The following is a 24,452-nucleotide window of genomic DNA, read 5'->3' as shown; positions in this document are numbered from 1 at the left end:
ACGTGGTATCTGATGCTATGAGTATTGGCACATCTTACAAATTGTTTGATGCTTGCCACTGTAATGTGCTTTCTCTTTTCTGCCAAATAATGGCTTCCAAATGCTTAACGGTCAGTGTTTTGTTGTATTTTTTTTTTTTTTTTTTAACTGCTTGCTAGTTTGTTTTTTTTCATCCTCTTGGCAAGCAAAACCTTGACCTTATTGGAAGTTTGACAACTTACCAGTGCTTACTAACATGAAACTAAAGGAGGGGGAGGCATGCTGTGATGACCAGGGACTCAGAGTACTTAGCATGTGATTGTCTGCCTCTAGGATATTGCAAGGCAACTTGAGGCGTTAAAAATATCTTTTTTTTTTTTTTTTTCCCCCCCCCCTCTCTTTTTGCAGGTCCCCGATTCTAAAACACAATGTCGCAAAGAGATGCAGATAAGTACCTTTATGTGGACAAAAACATCATTAATAACCCCTTGACTCAGGCTGACTGGGCAGCCAAGAAGCTGGTATGGGTTCCCTCAGAGAAGAATGGGTTTGAGGCAGCTAGCCTGAAGGAGGAAGTAGGAGATGAGGCCATCGTGGAACTGGCAGAGAATGGGAAGAAAGTGAAAGTAAATAAGGATGACATCCAGAAGATGAACCCCCCCAAATTCTCCAAAGTGGAAGATATGGCAGAGCTGACATGCCTGAATGAGGCTTCTGTGCTTCATAACTTGAAGGAGAGATACTACTCGGGACTGATCTATGTAAGTAATCTTGCCTGTTGGGGTAAGAGTTCTTGATTACATAGCATGTGAACTTACTGTAATCACTTTGGTTCTAAAATGTGTATGTTAACCTTTCATTGCCCCTATACGCAACTCTCATGTGACTTAGCTTCTTCCCTCTACTTAAAATTTTTTTCACTAAACTATGCCAATCCCCCTCCAGTTAATGTTGAAGCTTTCAAGGAATGCTGTGGTAAATCTGTCTAACATTTTAATGTCTTCATTTGCAGGATGTTTTGAATGCCATTTAACTTTCTTTTAGCAAGAAGTGAGAGCAGTTGGAAAGTGGTAAACAGGGAGTCTGATCTGAACTGAACCAAATGATAATAAAAACACAGTCCTAATGTACCTGATGTCTGAATTGCTTTTTTCCACGTCTGGAGCTTCAGTGCGAAGGAATGCTAATGTCAAGATTTTTGTGTTACAAAAATTCTGGATCTTGGAGTGTCTTAGTAGAGAAGGCACATGTGTGCTTGCATGTACTTACAGATGGGAAATATTTCCTTTTCTTTACACCTCAAAATGGACAAAAATTCCTACTTATTGCTGTGGAAATGACAAAGATGCCATTTATGGGACCAGTGGTCATACCCAATGAAGCATGCAGCAACTACTTCAACCACTTCACTGAATACCAAAAGCAATAAATAGGGAAAGGTGGGGAAGGAGAACTTGGAACCTTGACTTGGTTATCATAGAATGCTTTGGGTTGGAGAAGACCTTTAAAGGCCATCTAGTCCAACCCCCCTGCAGTGAGCAGGAACACCTTTACCTAGATCAGGTTGCTCAGAGCCCCGTCCAACCTGGCCTTGAATGTTTCCAGGGATGGGGCCTCCACTACCTTTCTGGGCAACCTGTTCCTGTGTTTCACCACCCTCACTGTAAAAAATGTCTTCCTAATATCCAGTCTAAATCTACCCTCCTTTAGTTTAAAGCCATTACCCCTTCTCCTGTCACACACATGCCTTGCTAAAAATGTCATCCCCATCTTTTCTATAGGCTTCCTTTAAGTACAGAAAGGCCACAACAAAGTTTCCCTGGTTCTTCAGTGCCCTTCTGATTTTCCTCTTTGTATGGCCTCTGTTTAGCTAGCAGATGTTGGTTGTGATAGCCTCTACTTTATTGATACTCTGCAGGCATAGAATGAATGATTAAACTCAGGGATGATGTACAATTTTGGGTGCATTTGCTGGTTCAAACAGAGCTAGTGTTTCTTGGTGTATTTATTCTCAAACTAGCCTCTGCTTACAGAATTAAAATGAGACTGCCTGAGATGGAATCTTGAGGGATGTAGAAATGCTTGATGTTCAGTGTTTTTAGGCACTATGAAATCTTTTTCACAGTAGATTAGAAGACCTTTTAAAATAAAATGTATTAAAGAATAAATTGCATATGTAAACATGTTTATTAATACAGTCTTTGAAGAAAGTCTGTCTAGATATTTTCCCCCTCTTTGTGCTGCCAAACCCCAAAAGCCGTGCCCCTTTCATACGGAGAAGGCAACATAAGTAAAAACTCTGCAATATCTATATGTATGTTTGGGGTTTTTTGAATGCTTACTACTTCTTCATACCAGAAGGGATACAGTCCTTTATGCAGTCATCTTATGTGGCAAGCTATAGATGATATCTTCTGCCCTACAGGGACTGGTGTTGTCTAAGATGCCACATAGCAGGAATTCACTCTAGCTATCCGTCTTGGGTAGAAACCTTTGTGAACTGTTGCCTGCTAAGTTAAGGAGCATGAACACAAGCTAGAAGCTCTGCCTCTGGCTAGTGCTGTGACCACTCCTTTTCTGGAGAGTCACGAAGGCATATAGACAGCTGTTGCAGAAATTACGGGAGAACATCTGAAGGATGCAAAGCTGATACAAATTTAGTCCAACTCCCACCTTCTGAACTCAAAATTTTGAGACCTAATGTGGTTGGAGGTTGATGTAGTTAACTATTCTTTGTAGTCAATAACTCCTTTGACTATAGGTCAAAATCTGTTCTCAGAAGGATGAATCTTTGTATTGAGATGAAATAGCATGTGCAAGAGCATGTGTAACACTTTTAGAACAGGAAACATTGCTAGGTTATATAATAAGTTGTTGAAAATAATTCAACATCTCAAACTCTGTTGCACACTGTGCAATGGGCTTTCACATATCTTGCAAGATATCCTCTGAAATTTCAGGCATAGTCTGTGACTGTAATAAATTGAGTTCTAATTGGATTGTAAGAAGTATAAAAAAATCCCCACACCCTTCACCCAAGTAAACCTAGCATAGTAATGCTCTATTACAGAATCTCAGTCTTGCCAAAACCGTGTTTCTGTGCACTTGTGAAATGGACTGATCTCACCTGTCAGCAGTTCTCAGCAAGTCAGGAGATTAATGCAAAGGCTTAAAATACTTTCATTAGACTGGCTGTTAGTTGATCATTAATCCTCTTGAAGAAAGAGAATACACGCAATGTATCTCTAACATAAACGTCTCTGGAAAGATCATAAGCATAATTTACTTATGCTCTTGTCCTTTTTCTCTTCTTTGCCAGCAGAGCTGTGTGGTTTTGTGGCTTTTTTTCTTTTCTCTTCTTTTAACTTTATTTTTCTGTTTACCCATCCTACAAAAGGAAGGGAGGAAATCTTAAGGCTGGTGCAGACAAATTTTGAGCAGGGAGTGCCAAACATTTAAAAAACTAAGAGCTTGAGTCTGACACCAATTTGCTGTTTCCATGTGCTGATTGGTTCTGCACTGAGGTGACTTGCTAATAGACTGGCTTTCATATTAACCCTTTCTATTTGGAATGCTTTATCAGAAGATCATCTTCAACTTCTGTGTTGCTTACCTGAACTGACTTGTTTTTATTTGATGTGAAGCTCAAAACTCAACCTTACATGTTCTAGTTATTTCACTGAAGTTAACAATTGCTGGAAAATAAGCTTTCTGATGCTGTCAGCTTTGTGCTGTGCTGCAGATGGTCCTTTCAGCTCTTAAGAGCTAGTTTAGCAGTTAGAAAAATAAAACTAGTTTCAGTTTGGCCGATGTGTCACTTGAAATAGTTAGCAAAAGGTAATGCCAAAATTCTGAGATAGTAATGTCTGAAACAAAGTACAGATTTCCAAGCCAGCAATGCTTATAATAGATTAGCCTTTCAACTGGAGCCTTGGGTTCAATTCGGGGATTTATGCATATCAGTTTTTGGTTGTACTTTAATAAGATGAAGATTACTCTTGGTCAGTTCTCTGTGGTAGGGCCGGCAGCTTCTGCTCAATATAATTCAACTTGATTCCTATTGTGTGCTTGACCAGCAGTCGTGACATGGTGGTCTCGCTCCGTTGCCTATCCCAGCCATGATTAGTTGCATCTATTTTATTAGACAAAAATATCACCTCACACATCTGTCTGAGATCATTATACTGCAATGAAATTTCTCCTGGCAACCAGAATGCTGGAAGAAGGTGATGGCTTCTTCCTGCATACCTGCTTCATGGCTTCTCACTCTAATTGAAATTAATGTCTTCCATTTTCTAAACTGCTGCTCTCATCCATAAGACTGCTTCAGTCCAGCTTCAGACCTTTATGCTATTTTTACTTGAAAAGTGACAATTCTAATTTGTCAGCAAACACGGCCATAAAAAGTCACACAAAGACAGACAAAAAACCTTTTACATTCCTTATGGAGTATTACCACAGTACTTCCACTTTTCTTTTGCTCTCACTTCTAATCCTCCAGAAGCAGCAAACAGGCATTTAGCCTTGTTAACACCTTCAAAGGAGAGGTAGTTTTGGTCTATGTCATGAGTTACAGTTTTGTTGCAGGGTGGGTGGGGAACAGGGACTATATAGGGCATCATCTTTTGATTGCTATATGCATGTTGCTGCCGCCATGGGATTTGAGGTAAGATACTTGCTAATGCAGACAGCTGGAACTGGAAGCCTAGAGGGGTTTTGTTTACTTGTTTTCCAAAACTCCGGTGAAATTACAGCTTTTCTTCTAACAGTTCAGTTGATGCCAATGTCAATTATTCCCATGCCAGTATAAAGAAAAGGCATATTGCATGTACTGTGAACATGCTACTCTTGAGTTGACTCCTTTCTACCCCTTGGTCCTACTCTGTCTTCCACTAGTGTAGTCAAAGGTCGGGAAAGCATGACCCAGTCTTTCACTTGCTATTCTTTGCTGTACAAGTACTGTCTAACATGATGGAGAACTTGGGCTGAGGCAAAAGGAACTAGCATTGCCAAGTTGGTTTCTGCAAACTCCTTTAACTGTTCCTTTCAACTACTGCCTCAAACCTAATCTGACTAGAATGTCTCACTGAAGCTTAGCTTCGTGGAACTATAGAAAGCCTACACTAAAAGGTTTTTAGCCAACTTTCATAGTTTCCCACTTTGGAAAGAGATTTAGTATTTTCTGTAAGCTATTCAAGTATTCCTCAAATATTAAAAAAAAAAAAAAGGTAGGTCTGGAAACATTTCCTAATACAGGGGATGGAAAAGGAACCTTAAATACCTAAAGCTGAACCTGCTGCATGTAAGAGTAGGCTAATTACTTAATGTTAAGCCAGCATGTGGAAAATTTGGATATAGAATCATAGAATCATCTAGGTTGGAAAAGACCTTTAAGATCACCACATCCAACCATTAACCTAGCACTGCCATCCCACCGCTAAACCATGTCCCTAAGCACCTCATCTACCTGTCTTTTAAATACCTCCAGGGATGGGGACTCCACCACTTCCCTGGGCAGCCCATTCCAGAGCCTGACAACCCTGTAAGACCATAAACTGTGTAGTAGATGCTATTTTCACCCTTCTGATCACAGTAGTCTAATCCTTACCTTTATCTAGCTGAAGAGGCTAAATCTGATTAAGTACTCTCTGCGCTCATTGTGGAGAACTCTTTGCTGCTCCAAAGCACTCTTCATTGAGTAAACAATAGAAGAGATGGTAGCAATAGAAATAAAAAGTGCCAAATGTACTCTCTTCTGGTAGCACTGCAAGTTGCTATCCAGATGTTTTGAACAGCTGCCTCTAAAATTGGGGTAGCTCTAAACCCCAGGAGTGAGGCTTGGAATGCTATTCTTAGAATATCTAGGAAATATCTAAGAAGCCTCTGCTCCTCCTATTCCCTCTGCAAGTAAAATGTTTTTTAGGGATTTTTTTAGGTATTCAGATCACAAAGATTTTTTTAAGAAGCTTAATATTTTCGCTACAAGTATTTTGGCAGTTGTCTTCCATTGGAAATGTAGAATTTAAGCCAGTGGAAACCAACTGAGAAATCAGGGTTTGCTGTCACAGATCAATAAATTAACAGTTTGAGATGAATTAGAAGTAAGTTTTGGCAAAAGTTGTTCTTTGAGCATGGCATACTTCAGAATTATTTTCTATATTGGCTAGTTCAGAACAGTACTACGTTAATGACCTTACAGTCTTGAAGCTAGTTCTAGGTATACTCGTTACATTATAAATCATGAAAGCGTTCAGGCTGGAAGGGTCTTTAGGAGGCCACCTAATCCAACCTCCTGTTCAGAGCAGGGTTAACACTGAATTCAGCCTAGTCCAGTGATCTTAACAACCTTTAAGGAGTGCACTGGTCTTACTTTTCTTTTAGTAACCATTTTGGCTTGGAAGTTTTATTACATTGTAGTTGATAAATTACTGGATAAATGCATAGCAAACATGAGGCAGAGCATAATAAAATGCATGTTTCTAGGAGCTGAGCACCTACCTTATATAATGAAATGGACACTTGACTTGAATATAGGAACTTTGAAAGGAAGAAAATCCAGGTCTAGTGGACTGCTAATTAGCCAGGGAACAGGCCAGTTTGATATCAGTGTGACTAATGTGTCAGTTGATGCTCTGTGCGTACTTGGAAATGTTGAGTGCTAGTCAAGTTGATATGACTTCAGCTGCTAATATTGCTTAGTGGGAAGCATCCCACATGGCATCACTGGAAGAAGCACTTAAAAAAGGACTGGTTGGTTTGTTTGTTTTTCCAAGTAATACTTTGTTAAAATGTACAAGCATACACTGTTTTTAATTCCTGCCTATTTGCTGGGGTGTTTTCTTTCCAGACCTACTCAGGCCTGTTCTGCGTGGTCATCAATCCTTACAAGAACCTGCCCATATATTCAGAAGAAATAGTGGAGATGTACAAAGGCAAAAAGAGACATGAGATGCCCCCTCATATCTATGCCATCACAGACACAGCCTACAGGAGTATGATGCAAGGTGAGTGCTGATAGATAATGACTCATGTTGAAATCACAAATCAAAGTTGCAGTCAAAACACTGTAGGAGAAGAACAACTTGCTGCTATCAGAAGGCATTGTTGCCCCCTCTTTGCCTACAGACACCTGACACCTACTTGGTACCAGCTTTTGTGTTCAGGTGGATAGCTTTCTCATGCTCTAGTGGATTGAAGAACCTTACAAAGAGTCTGGCAAGAGCTAACCTTAACATCACGAACAGGCTGGTGTGAATGCATGGGGTTCAGAGAAGCAGGCAAGGAGAACTGAGGTAGTGAACTTTCCCTCTCAGTGATGAACCTATGGAATGATAGCTGTAGGTAGGCAAGTATGAGTATTGGTTGATAGAGGCTTTTAACAAAAGTATTTAAAATGCAGTCATACAAGCTGGTTGGGTGAAACAAGCTTAATATAAGTGCAACGGTCAGTGGTAGTTTTACTGATGAAGAGTTGTTTAGTTACATTCTTATTCCATTAAGAATAAAACTATGCAGTAATATTATATACATGTGTTGGCTTTTCATAGAATTAAAGAAAGCAAGCAGATTGACCTATTTTTTTCCCCCTGTGTATCTAAATGAGAAGTAAAGAACCTTATATGTTATCTGCTGCTTGTTTGTCACTTGAGGACTTTTGAAAATGGAGCTCTGAATGTCCTGCATATATCCCCCCTTCTGAGAGGAGGTCTTTCACAGAGCCTGTGCTTGTGTTTGGGATGCTTGGAGAGAGTTCAGGAATGGAGATGTTTTGGGCTTTTGTTCCTGTTTGTAGCTGGGTTATATGAAGAGGCATGCTTTGTAAGGTTTAAAGGATATAATGGATAGTTTGATTTGGTGTGGCTTGTGTGAATTTGATTGCTAGTCATCAGAAAATAAAGGAGTAATGATTAAGGTATTTGTCTTTCATAGGTCTTGTCATTAGCCTCACATCTTTGAACAAAGGCTAGATATAATAAAAACATGCTTTAAAATCCTAATTAGATGCAGTTTTAAGGAGTTATGCTTTTCCCCTGCCCTCACTACCATTTGCACCTCGAAACATAGGAGGACTGTAACATTATGGTTTTCCAGAGTGGAAAGGGAGCAAGAATAAATCCTTCCACTTACCTGCATTAGTGGCTTTAAAGAAATTTCACATGTGGAGAATGCTGAGAAAGGTTGTTGGAGCATGGTGCCATGCAGAGCAGAGCACTTGGGAGAGCTAATGTGATGGATTGATTAAGCTGTATTTGTAAAAGCTTTGAGTGGGGAGGGGTGAGCCATACCGACATGCTGCAGTGAACTGGTGGCAGGATACTGATGGCAATTTGTTGAAGATGTGACAGCTCTTTAAGAAATACAGCTATGCCACTGATGTGTTACTCTGAAAGGAATGCTTTATCCAGAGGAAAAAAACCTGTGAACCTGCACCTATATAGGACCTCACTTCCCTCAGACTGGATCTGCCATGAAGAACGAGGACAGATGCGCTGCTTATGCTATACGTGGCAGCGTGGTTGTCTATAAACCTTTTATTGCTGTTTTGCTTCCTTTATTACTTCTTTCTCTCCCTTGCCCATTCCTTGTCAGCTTAAGTACCAACATATATTTTTCTTAAACAAGTTATTGACTTAATCCTACCAGAGTTACTGTTCCCTAAAAAGAAATCTTTTCTAGGTAGAATCAGAAACAGTTTCTTTGGCATTGTTGTAAAGAGACTGAAAACATCCATTTCCCTCTATAGACAACAATTAAACCATGTGGAACTGCATGTGCACGCATCTTGTCCTTCATCCCTGACATTTATATCAGTATGTGGCAGTGGATGTCCAGACAGCTGCAATTCTGCAACAAGGGACAGGTGACCTTCCTTGGTCTGTTGGTGGTTTGGAGCTAGTGATTAATCTACGTGGATATTTGCTTTCCTTTTGAAAAGAGAAGGAGTCTCCGTTGGACCACTGCTTGAGTGACGTCTAAAACTCAGAAATCCCAGACTTGAATTGCTTTGGTGTACAAAGCTAAAGAATGGCAGCTCTGCCTCTGTTTTCCTAGCACGGGAAAGTTGCTGTGCGCTCTGCTGGAGTGTTTATCTTTCCCATAACAATTCTAGCTATGCAATATTCTCAGCAGTATTGACAGTCTGGATGTATACTCCAGCTCCTCTTTGCCTGGTTTGAGATATCTTGTTGCTGACTTTTCAGAACGCTTGTTGGATGTGTGTATCATTCCCAGTTAGCTTTTGAACTAGTCTGCTTTGAACTATTTAACTAGGTTTTGGAAAGATTTTTGTATGTGTGCTACCAAGAACCTAGAGATGGTTTTAAGGTTATTCACTGCCTTATTTCCTTATTGCAAAAGGTAACAGTAGCATTCCAATGTCTGCTACTGGGAGTGAAGGTGAGTAGGTTGTTGCAGTGTCTCTGGTCCTGGGTAGCCTCTAGACCAATGGAAAGCAGCATTCCTATTCCACTTTCTCAGTTTTGCTTAGCGGTGGGGGAGGCTTGGTGCAGCAGCCAGTGGTATGGCAGGAATCTGTACAGAGAATAGAAGATGAAAGGGTCGAGTGCTCCACATGAGCCAGAGGCATTTAGGATTAGGCTGCCTTCCCTAGGTTATTTTCAGAGCCCTGAAGACTGGGAATCCTTCGTGGTCTGGAGAAGGATAGCAAGCTGTTGACTCTGACATCTGTCAGCATGGGGTATAGTTATCTCTTAAGCTGACAGAGCGGAAAAGCCTTGCATGTTAATTGATTTGGACTCTGAATTTTTTTTTTTTTGGTTTTCAGTCAATTTATGGTATTCTAATAAGCAGGCCATTCAAAGGGACGTTTGTCAGGAAAGGAATTGGGAAGGGAGAGGATGAGAGCTTTATTCCAACCTCTGCTAATCCAGAAACTATTTAACCCTTTTCAGGCATCTATGCTGATGCACTATGGGTGAGCTTGGTCCTCTTTTTTTTTGTGTTTACTCTGGTTACTCCATTCACAAAAGTGTCATGTGGCATTTTTATATTCCAAGAGGTTAAATTGCTTTTTGTTAAATGTCATCAGAAGTACTTCCTTGAAGCAGTAGAGATAGAGGTGTTAAAAGTGATTTTATTTCTTTTTTCCTCCTTTCCCTAATACAAGATATTAAGACTCAGAAATGAGACAAAACCATAATTTTGCTATGTGTTACTTAGAGAGACTTCCTGTCTTTCTAGAGTAGAACTCTGAAAAAAGTGTAACATTTTTGGTTTTAGAGAAGACAACGCTTTATCTTAATGTTTCTGTTCCCTGGGTAACCTGGATGGCAGAAGCTTCAGGTCTGACTGCTTTCAGAAGAATTACTCTTCTGGCGCTGATGATTGAAGCACAGTGCCTGCAAGTGGAGTGGTTTCTTGAGCAAACAAATCATTATTCAAATGCAGCAGATGTACACTGAAGGGGTACATTCTTTACCTAAATTCATAGTCTCCAGGGGTTCTATTTAGAAAAATATTTTTAAAACTGTTAAACAGCACCTGTTTGTCTATTTGGAACACATACAGGGAAATTTTCTACATCAAATACTGATAGAAGCTAGAAAGAGATTGGTGTCTGGAGCATGATGGCTGTTTTAATGCCAGTGTCTGAAACTTTTGTTATAGGTGAGATCAGTATGGTTATTCTGGTCTCCAAAGTTCAACTGGCTCAACGAAGAGATAGGCAGGAGAGGGAATTGACAGCACATTGCTAATGAATATGCTCCATTTCCTTTCTCATACAGTTCCTCTACACGTTAGTATAGGGCTCCTGACGGTTCACTGAACAAAATTCTTAAAATCATTGTGTGGTGATTAAACCCTCCTTGACAATGATGGATTAGTCTGCAAAGGAGCCTGTGCAGCCAGCACCTTGCTGGTATTCACTTGGGAGCTAGTCAGTCTCTGGGTTTGGTGTTTAAAAGAAAAAATTCTTAAGCATAGTAACTTCATGATTTTTATTGGCCTCGATACATTAGGGGAAGAAACAGTGTTCGCTATTGTGAGACAAATTGGTTGCTGTTGTAGAGCTTTGTGTGGACCTGAGGCCCAGTTGTCATTTTCACAAGACACAGTCCTCTAGATCTGCTTCTAAAGAACATGACCTTGCAGTCTTTTATTTGTACTTCTCAGATGTTTATGTATTTCTTAAGTTTCCGAGCTAGTAGAACACTTCTGTTTTAACTTCCTTGGTCTCAGGTCTTCTTTCTCAGCTTGCTTCTTGGCATTGGTCTGCTATGCTGCACTGTATATTGCACTGTCCTGAAGTGCATCTTTATTTTCTATACAGTATTCTGGGCGTGCTTACCAGTTCAGAGATACTTGTTTGACAGAGCTGTTCAGATTATGTAGAGGTACAGATGTCTCTTTTAAGTTGCATGTAAAGGTAGAGTTCTAGTTCCATTAAACCCAAAGGAATATAGCCTGTGGTTTCACTAGTTTGTTTCAAAGATTTGGCCAGATTTCTGATGCAAAGGGCAACGTTAAGTTTGGATACTAATTCCAGAGGATGTTTGTTTTAATGGTGTTTGTATACAAATAGCAAGAAAAGATGTATGTAGTTTCTGATTTTCTTAAATGTTTTACATGCTTTGAATTAGTTGAGATTTCTAAATGCAGCTCTAAAAATCTGTGTCTTGAAGTGTGGTTTTCAATAGAACAAGGAGCTAAAAAAAGAGTCTCTTGCCCACTTGGTTTTTGGTAGTTACCACACCCTTTTTGCTTCATTCCTGTAAACCAGAGCAGGAGTTCTCTGGCAGTCACTTATATAATGGTTCAGCCCTTGCTGTCAGTCTCCCTGCAGTTCACTGTTTTAGTATCATGAGCTGCCTGAGCTTTTGCAGGCTGTATACCAGTTTTTCTTTCCTGTCAGAACTTCATAAACATTTGTGTAACCTTAAATTATGGCCTAACTTGTTTTCCTGTTTTGCTATCTCCAGATTCAGTTAAGGAGAGAGGGGTATGGGCTCTAGTCCAAAAATGGCTTGGGGAAATAAATATTTGCATTTGACCCAGTAGGATATATTTCATTTTTTGAAATGAAACTTACTTTTCTCCTCGTGACTGTGCTCAAACTAGAGATAATGCAAAGCTGAATCCTGGCACTGCAGTGTTCCTGCCAACTCAAGTGATTTTCTCCTTTTTCGCATCTTGAAGCTCTGTTGTTGAGCGCTGTCTCTAATGTGCTATATTTGTCCTTCATTTTATTCTTGTTGTATTTTTTTTTTGTACTTGGTGATAGGTTATTAGCCTTTTGAAACGTCCCTCTAACGCATTCCTTGCGTGATAATGCAAAAGCAGGCTCTCAGGCTCCGTTCTGGTGTTCCCCTGGAGTGAGTTTGATCCTACTCAAACCAGCATGTAGGTTAAAGCACCACAGTGAACATACTTGATTAGATTTTTTGCCAGTGGGGTTGTTCCGGGTAGCAGAGCGTGTCAAGTGCCTGCGGCTCCTCCTGTGTTACAGCCCTGAGGGAAGGGCATTGGTTTTAAGATTATGTTGAGGTCAGAACAGAAGTTAGAGGATGGACTGAGGAACCAAAACTACTGCATGTGAAGCACTTACATGCATTTAAGACTAATTCTTGCTTTAGGTCAACTCTCTAACTTGGTCAGCCAGCCAGTTGCCTAAGTTGAGCTACAGGCATTCACTGCGATGCTAGGGGAGCAGCATAGTAACGGAAACCCAGAGGGCCAGGCTGCTCAGTTCTGCCAGACGCTCGGTGGTTAGGAGGTGGGTGGTACCATCTAGCTATGGTTAAGCTTTTAGCCTTAATGAGTCAGCTATAGGCAGGGAACTGCAAGCCAAGCCTTTGCCTTTCAGCTACACTTCCTCTTAGCTGGAGAGATGATGTCACCATTGTGTGAATGCTATATGACTTCTCCTTTTATGGAGATGAACAGGCTTGAAACTGGAGTCACTCATGCAGAGGAAGTGGGTGATAAAGGCCTGCTAGGATGTTCCGTAACTGTGATGTGGAGCTTAAATTGCACATTCTCTTCTAGCCTCCCAACCTTTTTCTTCTCCCATCCTTAAACGTCTAAAAACAAAATTCAAGAGTTTGGGGCTCTATTAATTTATCAGTTATGCCAATATATTTCACCACAGCATTTCAGCATTCAGATTTGTTGTTTTGTGGTAGAATATTTGGCTGAGGACTCTTTAGGTACAAGATGTCTCTCTTGTTAAAACAAATTTTGGTTTAATAAAGTTTTTAATGTATGCTGGAGGTCCTGCAAGCAGTCTAAAATGAGGTCCGTTATTTTTGGACTGAAGAAAGTCAAGAATGAGTTAGATATTATGGTTTTTTTAATATAGAAAAATTAATCTACTGTTCTTCTTATACCATACTGCTGTATAGCTTAAATTTGAAGGATGTTAAATTTGAAGGATGTTTTTCTTCCTGAATTTCTAGATGCTTGAGGCTGCTGCTTCTTATGATCACTTGAATACTGTGATGATGAGAGCTAAAGAAGAGCCTAGATAAAAAGCTTTCCTTGCCAGCTGGTCTGAAATACAGAACTGTTGCTATAATTAACTAATGAGTTGTTATTCTGGATTGTTTTTAATAACTGACTCTGTTTAGGATTGAAAAGCAGATGCAGATTTCTTTTAATGAGGCGTTTCTTGATTGTGTTATTATAAGCAACCGAGTTTATGGTACCCAGCACATTCTCTTTTGCTGAGTAGGTTGCTTGCACAACTGACAATGGAGTAAAGGCAAGTTTTGACTGACTGAAGTTGTGCAGTACGCCCATGTTGAATGATCCTTTAAAAAAAAAAAAAGGGTGGAGGTGGCCTCTTGTCTGGGCAACTGAATTCTGATTCGTGATGGCACAAGTCAGTATTGTATGGTGAATGAATATTGGCATTTAAAGCAATTCTTAATTGGTAGCGTGTCTCAGAGTTACGCTTTTGTATGCGTTAGCTCTTTGGCCCCTTGGTCGGCTCCAGTTTCCTGTTGCTCAACACATTATTTGAGTTGTCTGTCTGTACACAATTAGAAGAATTCCAGCTATCCCAATGACTGCCGCTTTGCAGTCCTGGGAAAGAATTTCCCCCGGATTGCAAACAGGAATGTTGCCTTTTATGGCAGTGTCTGCACGCTGCCGGTGGCTTGCCTGCACTCGCAGGTACGTTCCTGCTGGCTTAAAGCAGAGGTGACTAATGCAGCTGCAGCAGGCCACCAGGACAGTACGTTGGGGGAGGAGAATGTAGCGCTGAGAGGATTTATGAACACTGTCTGACTTTTCCTGCCCGAGCGCCTTTCAGCACCTTGTTCCGTGTTAAGGTGTGGAAAAATCTTGTGCTTGCCCCTTTGGGACTTCCCAGGGTCACTCCAGGGTGCTGTCGCTACCTTGCCTCATTGGAATGAGGCTCGAAAAGAGCTTCTCAACTAAGTGCAGCAAAACTTGTCATGATCAAAAAGTGTTCAGAGAGCTTCTGAGTGTTATCTGATGTTGGTCATCTTTTTCTTTTGGGCAGTTAATTTATCTGTCTGCTTACCAATGTTTGGGTTGTTGGGTTTTTTTTCCTGGAATAAGAATCCTCTCCTGGAGGAGAGGGAACGGGAAGGCATGCACTTTTCAAGTACTTAGGGCTGCGCTTCTGTCTGAGGAGCGCCAGATGGTAATTGCAACATTAGAGTTGAATGCTGGGAATAAGAAGCACCTTCCTTATGGTTATCTTTATCTTTTTTTCTTTTTTTTTTTTTCCCCCCCCCTCTCAAATTGGCTGCTTAGAAGAGCCTCTGTAGTACCTGAATGAGAATATAACTTTTTCTTGGACAAGTGGGCTGCTTGTTTATAGTCAAGCTCCTGAAAGTCAGATGTTATTCAGAGGCACAATCTTTTCCTTTCACATAGCTGCTTTGTGATAGAGAATTGCACCCAGGTGTAGCGCTACCGAAGAATACATTTCCTTAGGCAATCCATAAACGAGTCATTAGTTATTCCCCTGATGCACCCTCAAAGTGCCCAGTCTCGCAGAGGGCTGGCTGGTGTGTGCCTGCTGAGCCCATGACCCGCTGGGAACCTTGGGTGGGTGGGGCTTTCAGAGCTGGCTAACATCTGCTCTTTGCTGTGCCTCAGCAAAAGGGGTGCATATCTTAAAGGCAATGAACAAAATTCAGCACTTGTAAAAATGAATATGCAATGCTCGTAAAGCTGCAGTATCTAGTTTTGAATCCTTAAGAGTTTGCTGGGCTGAAACCATTTGAGTGATGATTTTCTTCTGCTTGCTTTCTTCCATTCTTAGGGCTGATCAGCTCTCTCTGAACAGCATTAACAGGGATAAAGCAGATTATTTTCCTCTAAATTTTTGTGTTCATCTGCATACAATCAGTTTCCAGTAAAGAAGCTTGAGAGGAGGACTTACCTATCTGTAGCGTGTGAACCTAATGTTTCCATTACTGGTTTCAGAATAATTTAAGTAAAGATAGAATCTCAAATTTGGTGGGTTTACCTGCTTTCCTTATTCCATGAAAACGTGTCCAAATGCTAGATATACTTCTCTATAAAATGAGTTAATAGGAACTTTTTCTTAATGAATGTGTAATTCATGACTTTAGGACTGAAATGCTAAATTCACCTGTAGTAGCAGTGTTTAAGTGTATGGAAAGTAGTTTCAGGTACTTGAACTCTGTCTGACTGCAAAGCCTTCCCTAATTAGAGCTCAATTTCTTTATCTTACACAAAACAAATTGAGTGGTGACTCAATTATATTGTCTAAGTACTCTCTGGTGGGGAGAACACTGAGTGCACTTGGGTTCTCTAAGCTACCAGAGAAAGGAACAGAAAGAACTGGTAGCTAAAATATGGAGACAGTCACATCCATAAACGTACCGATGAAGGTAACCAATTGCTAAAATAGTTTATTAGAACAATCCGATGAATTTTCTATTTTCATGGATGTTTGAGGCTTTCTTTTTCTTTTTGGACTCTCTCTCTTAGACTTCAGTCCAACACAAAATTGGAGCTCAGTGTGGAAAAAAGAATGAGTGACAATAACTGGATTAAATCTAACTGCTGTTATTCACGTTTTCAGACTGGATGATCAGATAGTCCTCTGGTCTTGATCTTAAGAAGAAAAAAACCACAAACAACAAATTAAAATCAAACAAAACACACACACACCAACAGCCAAATGGATAGCTTAAAAACTAATGGGGATTTTGAGTTTGGTGGCACAGTCTGTTCTGTGAGTGCCCCGATAGCTCTTGTGGACTGTCTGAATGACTTGCTGTGCCTAAGTCTGCTCCATGTCTGAACAGGTCTCGCTGCCCCTGTGGTGCCTACAAGCTACTAAGGCAGTTGTGGTGTAGGCACAGGCCCGCTCTAGTCTACCCAGGGCTCCCAGCTGGTTACTGGTGTCATGGGGGAGGAATGGGATGCAGACTGGAGGTGGAGGGAGGGCAAAGGGTGGAGAGGTGGATGAAAGGTGAAACCAAGGCAGAACCAGGGGTGTGTGTTCACACAGAAGTGGTGAGGGAGCAGTGGGATGCTGGCATGGTGGAAGAGCTAGTCAGGACTTCCTCCTGTATGAGGAAGTGGAGTCATAGGTGAAAGCTGAAAGAAGGTTAAAGATGTGGGAGAAGATAGTGGTGGATAGGCTGGGTGAAGTAAGTTCTGTAGCTGGGAAGGTGTTATCATCCACAGCTGGGAACTGAACACAGGAATTAGTATGTCTACTGGTATGTCAGCATGAAAAAAAAAAATTTTTGCTGTTACTAGCTGCTCTGTTAATATAATAGGGGATGGTGCCACAAATAAATCAGCTGTATAGGACTTAGGCCACTGCCCATCATTGTAGTTTTCAAGTCCATTCAGTACAAAATAAGTAACAAAAATTTCTGAGTCTCCAGTGTTTCTTTTGGGGGTGAAAACCTCTGTCTGGTGTGACGTTTTGGTGCTTTGGTATTTGTAATGGTTCCTGTCCCACTTGCCTCTCTATTCCCACTGCTCTGCTGATGACTTCTGTAAGTCATTATGGGCCCAGTGTAATGGTGGGGAGGGGGCTGAAGAACAAGTAGATGTACATCAAACTGTAGCTCTGTGGTAAAGAAACATTCAGTGAGAGAGTTCTGTATTGTTTGCAGAAAAATTGCAGTGCAAGCTATATTCTTTCTGGATGAAGAAAACTAAATTGTGGTGGTGCCATTATACTTTGGCAGATGGTGGGGCATTAGCATCTATTACCAGAAAAGGGGTTACCTGGCTATATTTCTGAAGATCCTTGGCAGAGTTTACTACTAGTTCCTGGTTTTGTTTTGGTGTTGATTTCGTTTTGTCACAGAATTTTAATTTTAGAGTCTCAGTCTAACTACTTTTTTAATATTTTATTGTAGATCGAGAGGATCAATCCATCCTTTGCACGTGAGTATTACAGTTGTCAGCTTGTCTGGATGTCAAAGTCTGTGTTAAAAATCTTGGTTGGAGGACTGTCTCAATTGTAAATGCTGGGGGTGGGCTCAGTAAATGAAGTAATAGTGGAGAGTCAAGAAGGTCCCACTACATTTCCTCCAATATATATGTAATCCTTTCTGCAATTTTCATAAGAGTTGGAGGAAGAAGGGAGGTTTTGAAACAGCCCCTGTGCTCAAACGCCTAAAGAAATACAGCTTTGTCAATAGAAGAGGCTTGGAGAAGTCCTTCAGATTTGATGCAGCTGTTGTGTTTAAGTACATTCATACTGATGAGGCCGATTACAGTAACAGATACTCTTGATACAGCAGTTTCTCTTCTAAACACAGCAAAATTTGTTGGCCCTCTGTTCTGCTTAAGGAATTGGTATGTTTCTTCTCTCAGTCAGGAGGCTTCCTTCTGAAAGATTCTCTTCCATTACCTTTCACCCCTAGCTCTACAGCAGCCTCCTCAGGCTTATTACTCAGCCACTTGGCAATCTTTGTATCCAAGTGTCTAGAAAACTTAGTTCTTTATTGCCTTCCCTCCTCTGTACACATTTACAGAACCAGTACCCAGCAGCAAATTGGCTGAGGGCTAGCCTGCAGTCCAGCTGCGCTGTTATCGCTTGCCAGTACAACTTGTTTTTTCTTGGTTTTGAGAGAGGTGCCATAATGGCCAGAATGCAGTTAAGGAGCTCTGTAGCCCTTTGGGGGTTAGAAATATGAATATGTCCCCCTACGTCTTGTTTGTGAATGAATTGCAGATTTTCTTTACAGAGGTGAATCAGGAGCTGGTAAGACAGAGAACACCAAGAAGGTCATTCAGTATCTGGCTCACGTTGCTTCCTCACACAAGTCTAAAAAAGACCAGGTAAGACCTGGGTTTGATGATGCTTTGTTGCTGTGCTGACTTTGGACAATGAATATATGTTGGCTGGTGTTGGTAAAAGCCATATTGCTCAATAAAAGTCTAGATACTAACGTTTGTCAGGGGGCTGAGGAGGACAATGAACTATTAAACAATAAAAGTTTGTCAAAAATAGCAAGCAAGGGAACATTTTTCTAAATCAAAACTCCTTTGAATTCAGTGGAACTACAATGGGGATAAACTCATCCACAACCTCTTGGATTCATGGGCAAGTGCATGGGCAAGAGATGCTATAAATGAAGCATCGCCTATACTGATCTTTTTACACAGATGTATTGCGTATAACCAGTATAGGCAGTGTAAAACCTTTATAGATTAGGTGTGGCTATTATATATACTGTCTCAGAATTGGAGAATACCGTGAAAGGCTAGTGGACATCCTACAATTTTAAAGTTCTCAGTTGAAAACATTAAAAAGGGTGGAAAACAGCCAAGTGTTAGTAGCACATGAAAGGAGGGTGGTGGTGATGGTGGGAGGACTTTAAAGATGTCTCACTTATATTTTTTTCCCCCTCCCTCTCCCCCGATGGACTATTGCCGAATTCGTCAGTTGTATCCTCGTAGGTGAGCTGCACGTTTACTGCACGTTCTGCACCAGGAATGCGTTTTCTGTCCCATTGTGTGATTTTTTTGAGCAGCTTTTCACTCCACACCAATATCACTTTCTGCAGCTAAAACAAATCCATAGACAACTCACAATTTTATTTTTTTTGTGTGGTGCACAGTAATCTTTTTGTGAGGATGTTCAGTTGGAGACTAAAGTAATATCAAGAATACTTGTGTTCTGTGCTCAATACTAGTTTGCATTTAAGGTTTTTCTTGCAGGATTTTCCCAGATAGACCATTCAAGACGTATTCCTCCAGGGCAATAGGACTGGACCAGGCTTTCCTAGAACCATAAGCATCTTGTTCTTAGTAAGATAAATGTAGTTAGGTGTTCAGCTTTCTATTCCCTGCAGTGAGATGTGGCTGCAGGTTGCGAAGAAATGTTGGCGGGGGTCGGGGGGAAGGCTGCCCTGCAGGCAGGGTGTTCCAGGACTGGGAGCTTGTTAGCCAGAGCTGAACATGTTGGAAATGTTCACTGGTGTAATGAAAGCCAGATGCTAAGTGTGTCCACTGTATCTCTGCATAAGAGTTCTTCCACAGTAGCTTAATGTGTAGGCATGTCTTATGTGTGTAGAGTATATGAATAAGGCAGCATCTCTGCGTGCAGGCATACTATGTGTGCGCACACACATAGTAATAAGTAACTTCTGGAATCCAACCAAAAAAAAACTTTCTATGTGCCAGACTTTCAGACATATGAAGGCTTTTTCCATGGTCTGTCAGTAGCTGTATTTAGAAACATTCTTCTTTTTTCTTTTTCTTTTTTTTTGAGTGTGGAAAACAGAATCATGGGCTTGAGTTAAGTATTCTTCCACTGCTTATCCTTGAGCAAAATTTAAATCACCGAAGCAGGACAGGCAGTCTGCTTAGGAGAATAAAACAGTCCTAAGTTGGACTGGTTGGTGATTTGCCCAAGTTTGATTCCCCCACCTCAAGTTTTGATTCTTCCGAAAAGTCCTGCAGCTAACGTTTTGCTCAACTTCTGTGACTAAACAGTAGCACTGGCCTTACCAGAGAGGATTTAGAACTGGAGTCTTCAAATGTTAATTGGAATGAGAGCTCTATGCAACAGTTCTTTACAAACCTTAAACTTGGAAGCAGATTGTAAGGTTTTATGAAGATGAATATGTTAATTTTTTTGAGGATTTCAGGTGTACTGGTCACGGCAGATACATTCTTTAGGGTTGAATATGATCGTGTTGAACCTTTATGCTGCAAGACTGGGCACAGAACTTAACCAATGATAATACAGAAAGTAGTGGTGCTTTATCTACCAGAAAGGTTTCTTGACTGTCTACTATTAGAAGTTTTGGATGTAAACCCCTGGTTTTCCAAGTATCAGAGCAAAACCAGATTTATAAAGCTTATTCTTCAACTCTAGCTCTCTTGTTTTGGAAGTAGTGGCAGCTTCCACCAATCCCAGTGCATTAGTATATTCAGCTAAATAGGTTCTAGCTGCATGGTGTGACTACTAAGCACATTAAGTCTGTTTTTGGGGCCTACTGAATCTAATTACATAAACACTTTCTTTCATTTGATTAAACTTTATTTATGGAGGTTGAGATTGATGTTTTCTCATGTTTAGTCTCTGCTTCCCTACTGACTTCTTAAATCATATAATAGTTTTTTCAAGATGAGAATGTTCGCAGCTAATCAGAAGTTAATGGGTAATAGTTGCTAATGCTTAAATATTTGTAATGAAGATTAGGTTATTGATGATCTTTCTCCCTTCCCCATCCAGCCCACTTGTTGAGAGTCAGTTATTTGAGAATCTCTCACATGATTGTAGGAAAGAATACAAAAGCAAATCCCTAAAGTGTAAAAATCAAAACAACAAAGAATCCCATGAAAAACAAAAAAGCCCAAACACCCTCCCCATATCTTTTAGGTTTTTTAAATTGCGTGCTGTTAAAGCTAGCTGTGATTTCTAGATGCCTTTCTCCATGCTTCCTGTAGAATAAATGGCTGGCAAAACTTCTTCCTTGCATAGAAATCCTTCCAAAAAGTGTATGAGACACAAAAAAATTCAGAGTACAAGATAGATGTCAGGGGGTTTAGTTGCTTTAAATTGATGTTGCAACTTCAGGCCAGTAGAAAGTACTGAAGAGTGTGTGCTGCCCAACCATGGGCTAACAGATCCAGTGGCTGTTATTGTACAAGTATTCCTCATGAAAACAGAAGCATACTTCAAATGCATGCCAAGTATTAAAGAAATTTGCTTCAGGTCAAGAAATGGCAGCCACAGGTGTCAGAAAATTGGCAGCATCTTAACCTAATAGGAACCTTAGAATTTCTAGAAAGCTTGTGATGGACAGGTTTGTCTTGTACTGTTTTTGCTTTGCAAAATTACCCATTGTATAATAATAATAATGAAGTCTCTTCCTTCAGTGAAAGGTGGCTGTCAAAATTTAAGGTAAACAAACCCCACCCAAAAAACTTCTTCAAAATTTTAAAGATAAAAGGATTGTCTTTTTAAACAAAGACAGCGTACAGTGCATGCCAGTGAGGAATGTATACATCACAGTAATCGCAGCCGCTTAATCTTATGTGCCATTGCCATGGCATGCTGAGAACTTGCTCTTTCCACTGTATCGTGGTGCTAAGGCAAGTCATGAGAGCTAACTGACTTGACCAACTCTTTAGCCTTTTCCTTTCCCCACAGCTCTATACCTCTGTGTCCCAGGGCTGGCGTTCTCTATGTGTATTGCTACCTTGGTGGTTCAAGAAATCTAATCACCTTTAAACTACAGTTCACCAACACCTTCTTGACATTAATGACACTTTCTTCCTGAGGTCTGTAGTATGGATTTCTATAAACTTTTGATCTTTGTGTAGCTAAGCATGACCTTAGCTTTATTTTTAGCCAAATAATTAAAATAGATTTGGTGTCAAAGCTTGACTTCTGTTTAGAGAACAGAAGTTTCTCCCCTCCTTGTTCCGTAGCTGGGTTGAAATGCTATGTTGCTGGCATATCTCACTTGCGTAGTAACAGACTGCAGTCATAAACAAAGGCCTAGGACTTCACTGCAGGATGAGGAATGGGGTGAGGGAAGAGTGTTGCAACTTCAATACATGTGCCAGAATAGGAGGGGAAATGTGGCTGCCACAAAGTTTCAAGGACTGAAGCCTGGTTTCAAGGTTTTCTCCTTACAAAGCCACACGCTGGCTCTGTTGTGAGAGAGCAGATGTCCCAGCTCAGGTTCCCTTCCCAGGGCTAACCCCCTTGTTACGTATGCTTGACAGCAAATTAAAGTGTTTGAAGCAGCTGCCCCTTCTGTGTATGTGCAGCGCTGCAGGGACTGAGGGTCTTGTTTGGCCTTGCACTTCGCAAGCGTGAGGTGAGGTGATTGTGGAAGTGTGAAATAAAGACTTGCAGTCCTTTGTATAGTTTCTTGTGTATCTTCCTCCTTTTTTTTCATTGCATGTATTTTTAGAGAGACTCTGTAAGGACTAATCTGTTCTGTAATGCACTTTGAGAATTAATGGGAACAATTTTCCTTTAGAAACACCCTTGAATAATCTGCCCATAAATTCAGTTCTCGTGAATCAAACTTCATTTCCATCCGTTATGCACAGGAAGTCTTGAGTACTTACTGATAACTGCTAAAAAGAGAAACATCAATCTAAACTGTCATTTTCTGTCTCCAGAAGCTTTTTAGGTAATCTTGAAGTATGTTGAACTCCATGCTTTTAGCACAGAGGACAAGTAATTTTTAAAAACAGCCAGGGATATATCAAGAGCCTGCAGGGAAAGGTGTATGTGCTCCAGTGGTCTAGTACTTGGCAGGGGTAAAGGTTCTGAATTTTTCTTTTTCTACAGCTCCAGCATTTTGTGCTCCTTGAGGGGAGGAGTGTGCAAATGTGGCAGCAGAATGCAAGCAATCATGTAGTTTGTGGCATACCACTAATTCTCTTTTTTTGTGTGCCTCCTTACAAAGGAGGTTTTTGCTTCTTTGTATTTTAGAAGATGTAGAGTCTTAGTGCAAGTTTTTTGTTTCGTTTTAAAAAAACATTAGACCTTTTCGGATTAGCTTCTTAACCTACTGCTGGCAGAGTTCAAGGCTGTCTTGCAGTAGCAAGACAGGTTTTTCCTCACTCTTCCAGCCTAGATGGCAAGACACTTTTGGGATGAGGGCCTGATCTTGGATGGTGCAGTGTTTCACTTTGATCCTGGGAAGTCTGTGGGATGTTATGGCCGAGTGGCTTTGAAGGGCTGCTTCTTAACAGAAAGACAGCACTGGGATGCCCTTGTGTTGAGGAAGGAAATAAGACATATTTGTGAATGTTTCTGTTTTACCCAGATAACTAATGAGTCTCCTTTGAAGGTTTAAGGGATCATCTCCTAAGGTTTAATATGGCTGCACTGCAACAGATGCCAAGCCAGTGTGAACTGAAACTTCAGCGCTGGTTTGACCCAAGGTTAATGCAGTAAACCGCTACCTACTTTATTAATTTCTGATTTCTCTCCAGGGAGAACTGGAGAGACAGTTGCTCCAGGCTAATCCCATCCTGGAGGCCTTTGGAAATGCCAAGACAGTAAAGAATGACAACTCCTCAAGATTTGTGAGTATTACTATCCAGTGTGGGTGCCAGTATTGTAGACTTCCCAGAGGGAAGACTAGGTCTGCTTCGGGGTGAATTCCTGTCAAGGATAGGATAACTGTCTGAGTGACTTCCCTCAATTTAATCTGGGAAGTGAATTTAATTCAGTGAATTATCCAGAATAGACATGATACGTCTCTGGAATGAAGGAACCTGACCTTGTGCCAGGATCATCTATGCCGATTTTTATTCTAAGTTTGTTACAGTCAGTTTTATGTTTGAGAGCAAATACTAGTCTTTATTTTACTTGCTCTAGAGAGCAATGGACAGTGTCTGAGAGGTAGGTGGGGGGAGCTAGAGCTGGAACTAAATGAAAATGGTTGAAGCTAACGTTGAAGGAGGTGGAACTGTCTAGATCATATAGCACATGAAACTGAGGGGACCCTGCTTGTGGGAAATCTACTCTGAAACATAATGAATTTGAATTGTAGGCTGTCTGCATGTCAGAAATGTCTGAAAGTGTTTGGTGTCTTGTTTGTTAAATTGCTGTTGTGATCAGCAGGCATTGCCTATTGGGTGACCTTATGTTTTGCCTAAAAACCTGCCTGACCTGTTCTGAATTTCCTTTCCTGGATTAAAAAGAGAAGGTTTACCTTTGCTTGTTCACTGCTGTTACCAGATAGAATGAATACTAATTTTAATGCTATTATCTTCCTCTTAGGGCAAGTTCATCAGAATCAACTTTGATGTCAACGGCTACATCGTTGGAGCGAATATTGAGACCTGTATCCTTTCTGTAACCACTTAAAAGAAGTCAAATGCTATAGAGGTGGCAGTAATCATAGAATCATAGAATCATAGAATGTTTAGGGTTGGAAGGGACCCCTAGAGGTCATCTAGTCCAACCCCCCCGCAGGAGCAGGGACACCGCTAACTAGATCAGGCTGCTCAGAGCCCCGTCCAACCTGGCCTTGAATGTTTCCAGGGATGGGGCC

At 40.8% G+C, this 24,452-nt stretch overlaps 1 protein-coding gene across 1 annotated transcript in view; it reads left to right on the top strand.

Moving 5' to 3' along the window:
* The first annotated feature begins 390 nt into the window (after positions 1–390).
* Positions 391–24,452, top strand: part of MYH9 (myosin heavy chain 9) — a 55,815-nt gene continuing 31,753 nt past the window's right edge. The window contains exons 1-6 of the mRNA XM_035903171.1: positions 391–740; positions 6,827–6,983; positions 17,325–17,352; positions 18,159–18,252; positions 23,386–23,478; positions 24,179–24,242. Of these exons, the coding sequence (XP_035759064.1) occupies positions 408–740; positions 6,827–6,983; positions 17,325–17,352; positions 18,159–18,252; positions 23,386–23,478; positions 24,179–24,242 (769 nt within the window). The 5' untranslated portion in view covers positions 391–407. The remainder of the gene's footprint in view (positions 741–6,826; positions 6,984–17,324; positions 17,353–18,158; positions 18,253–23,385; positions 23,479–24,178; positions 24,243–24,452) is intronic.

Source organism: Egretta garzetta, unplaced genomic scaffold (assembly GCF_000687185.1).
Source record: "Egretta garzetta isolate BGI_Z169 unplaced genomic scaffold, ASM68718v1 scaffold51, whole genome shotgun sequence".
Lineage (NCBI taxonomy): Eukaryota > Metazoa > Chordata > Aves > Pelecaniformes > Ardeidae > Egretta > Egretta garzetta.
Note: the sequence above shows the minus strand (reverse complement) of the source record. Positions and strands in the feature narration are given on the sequence as shown.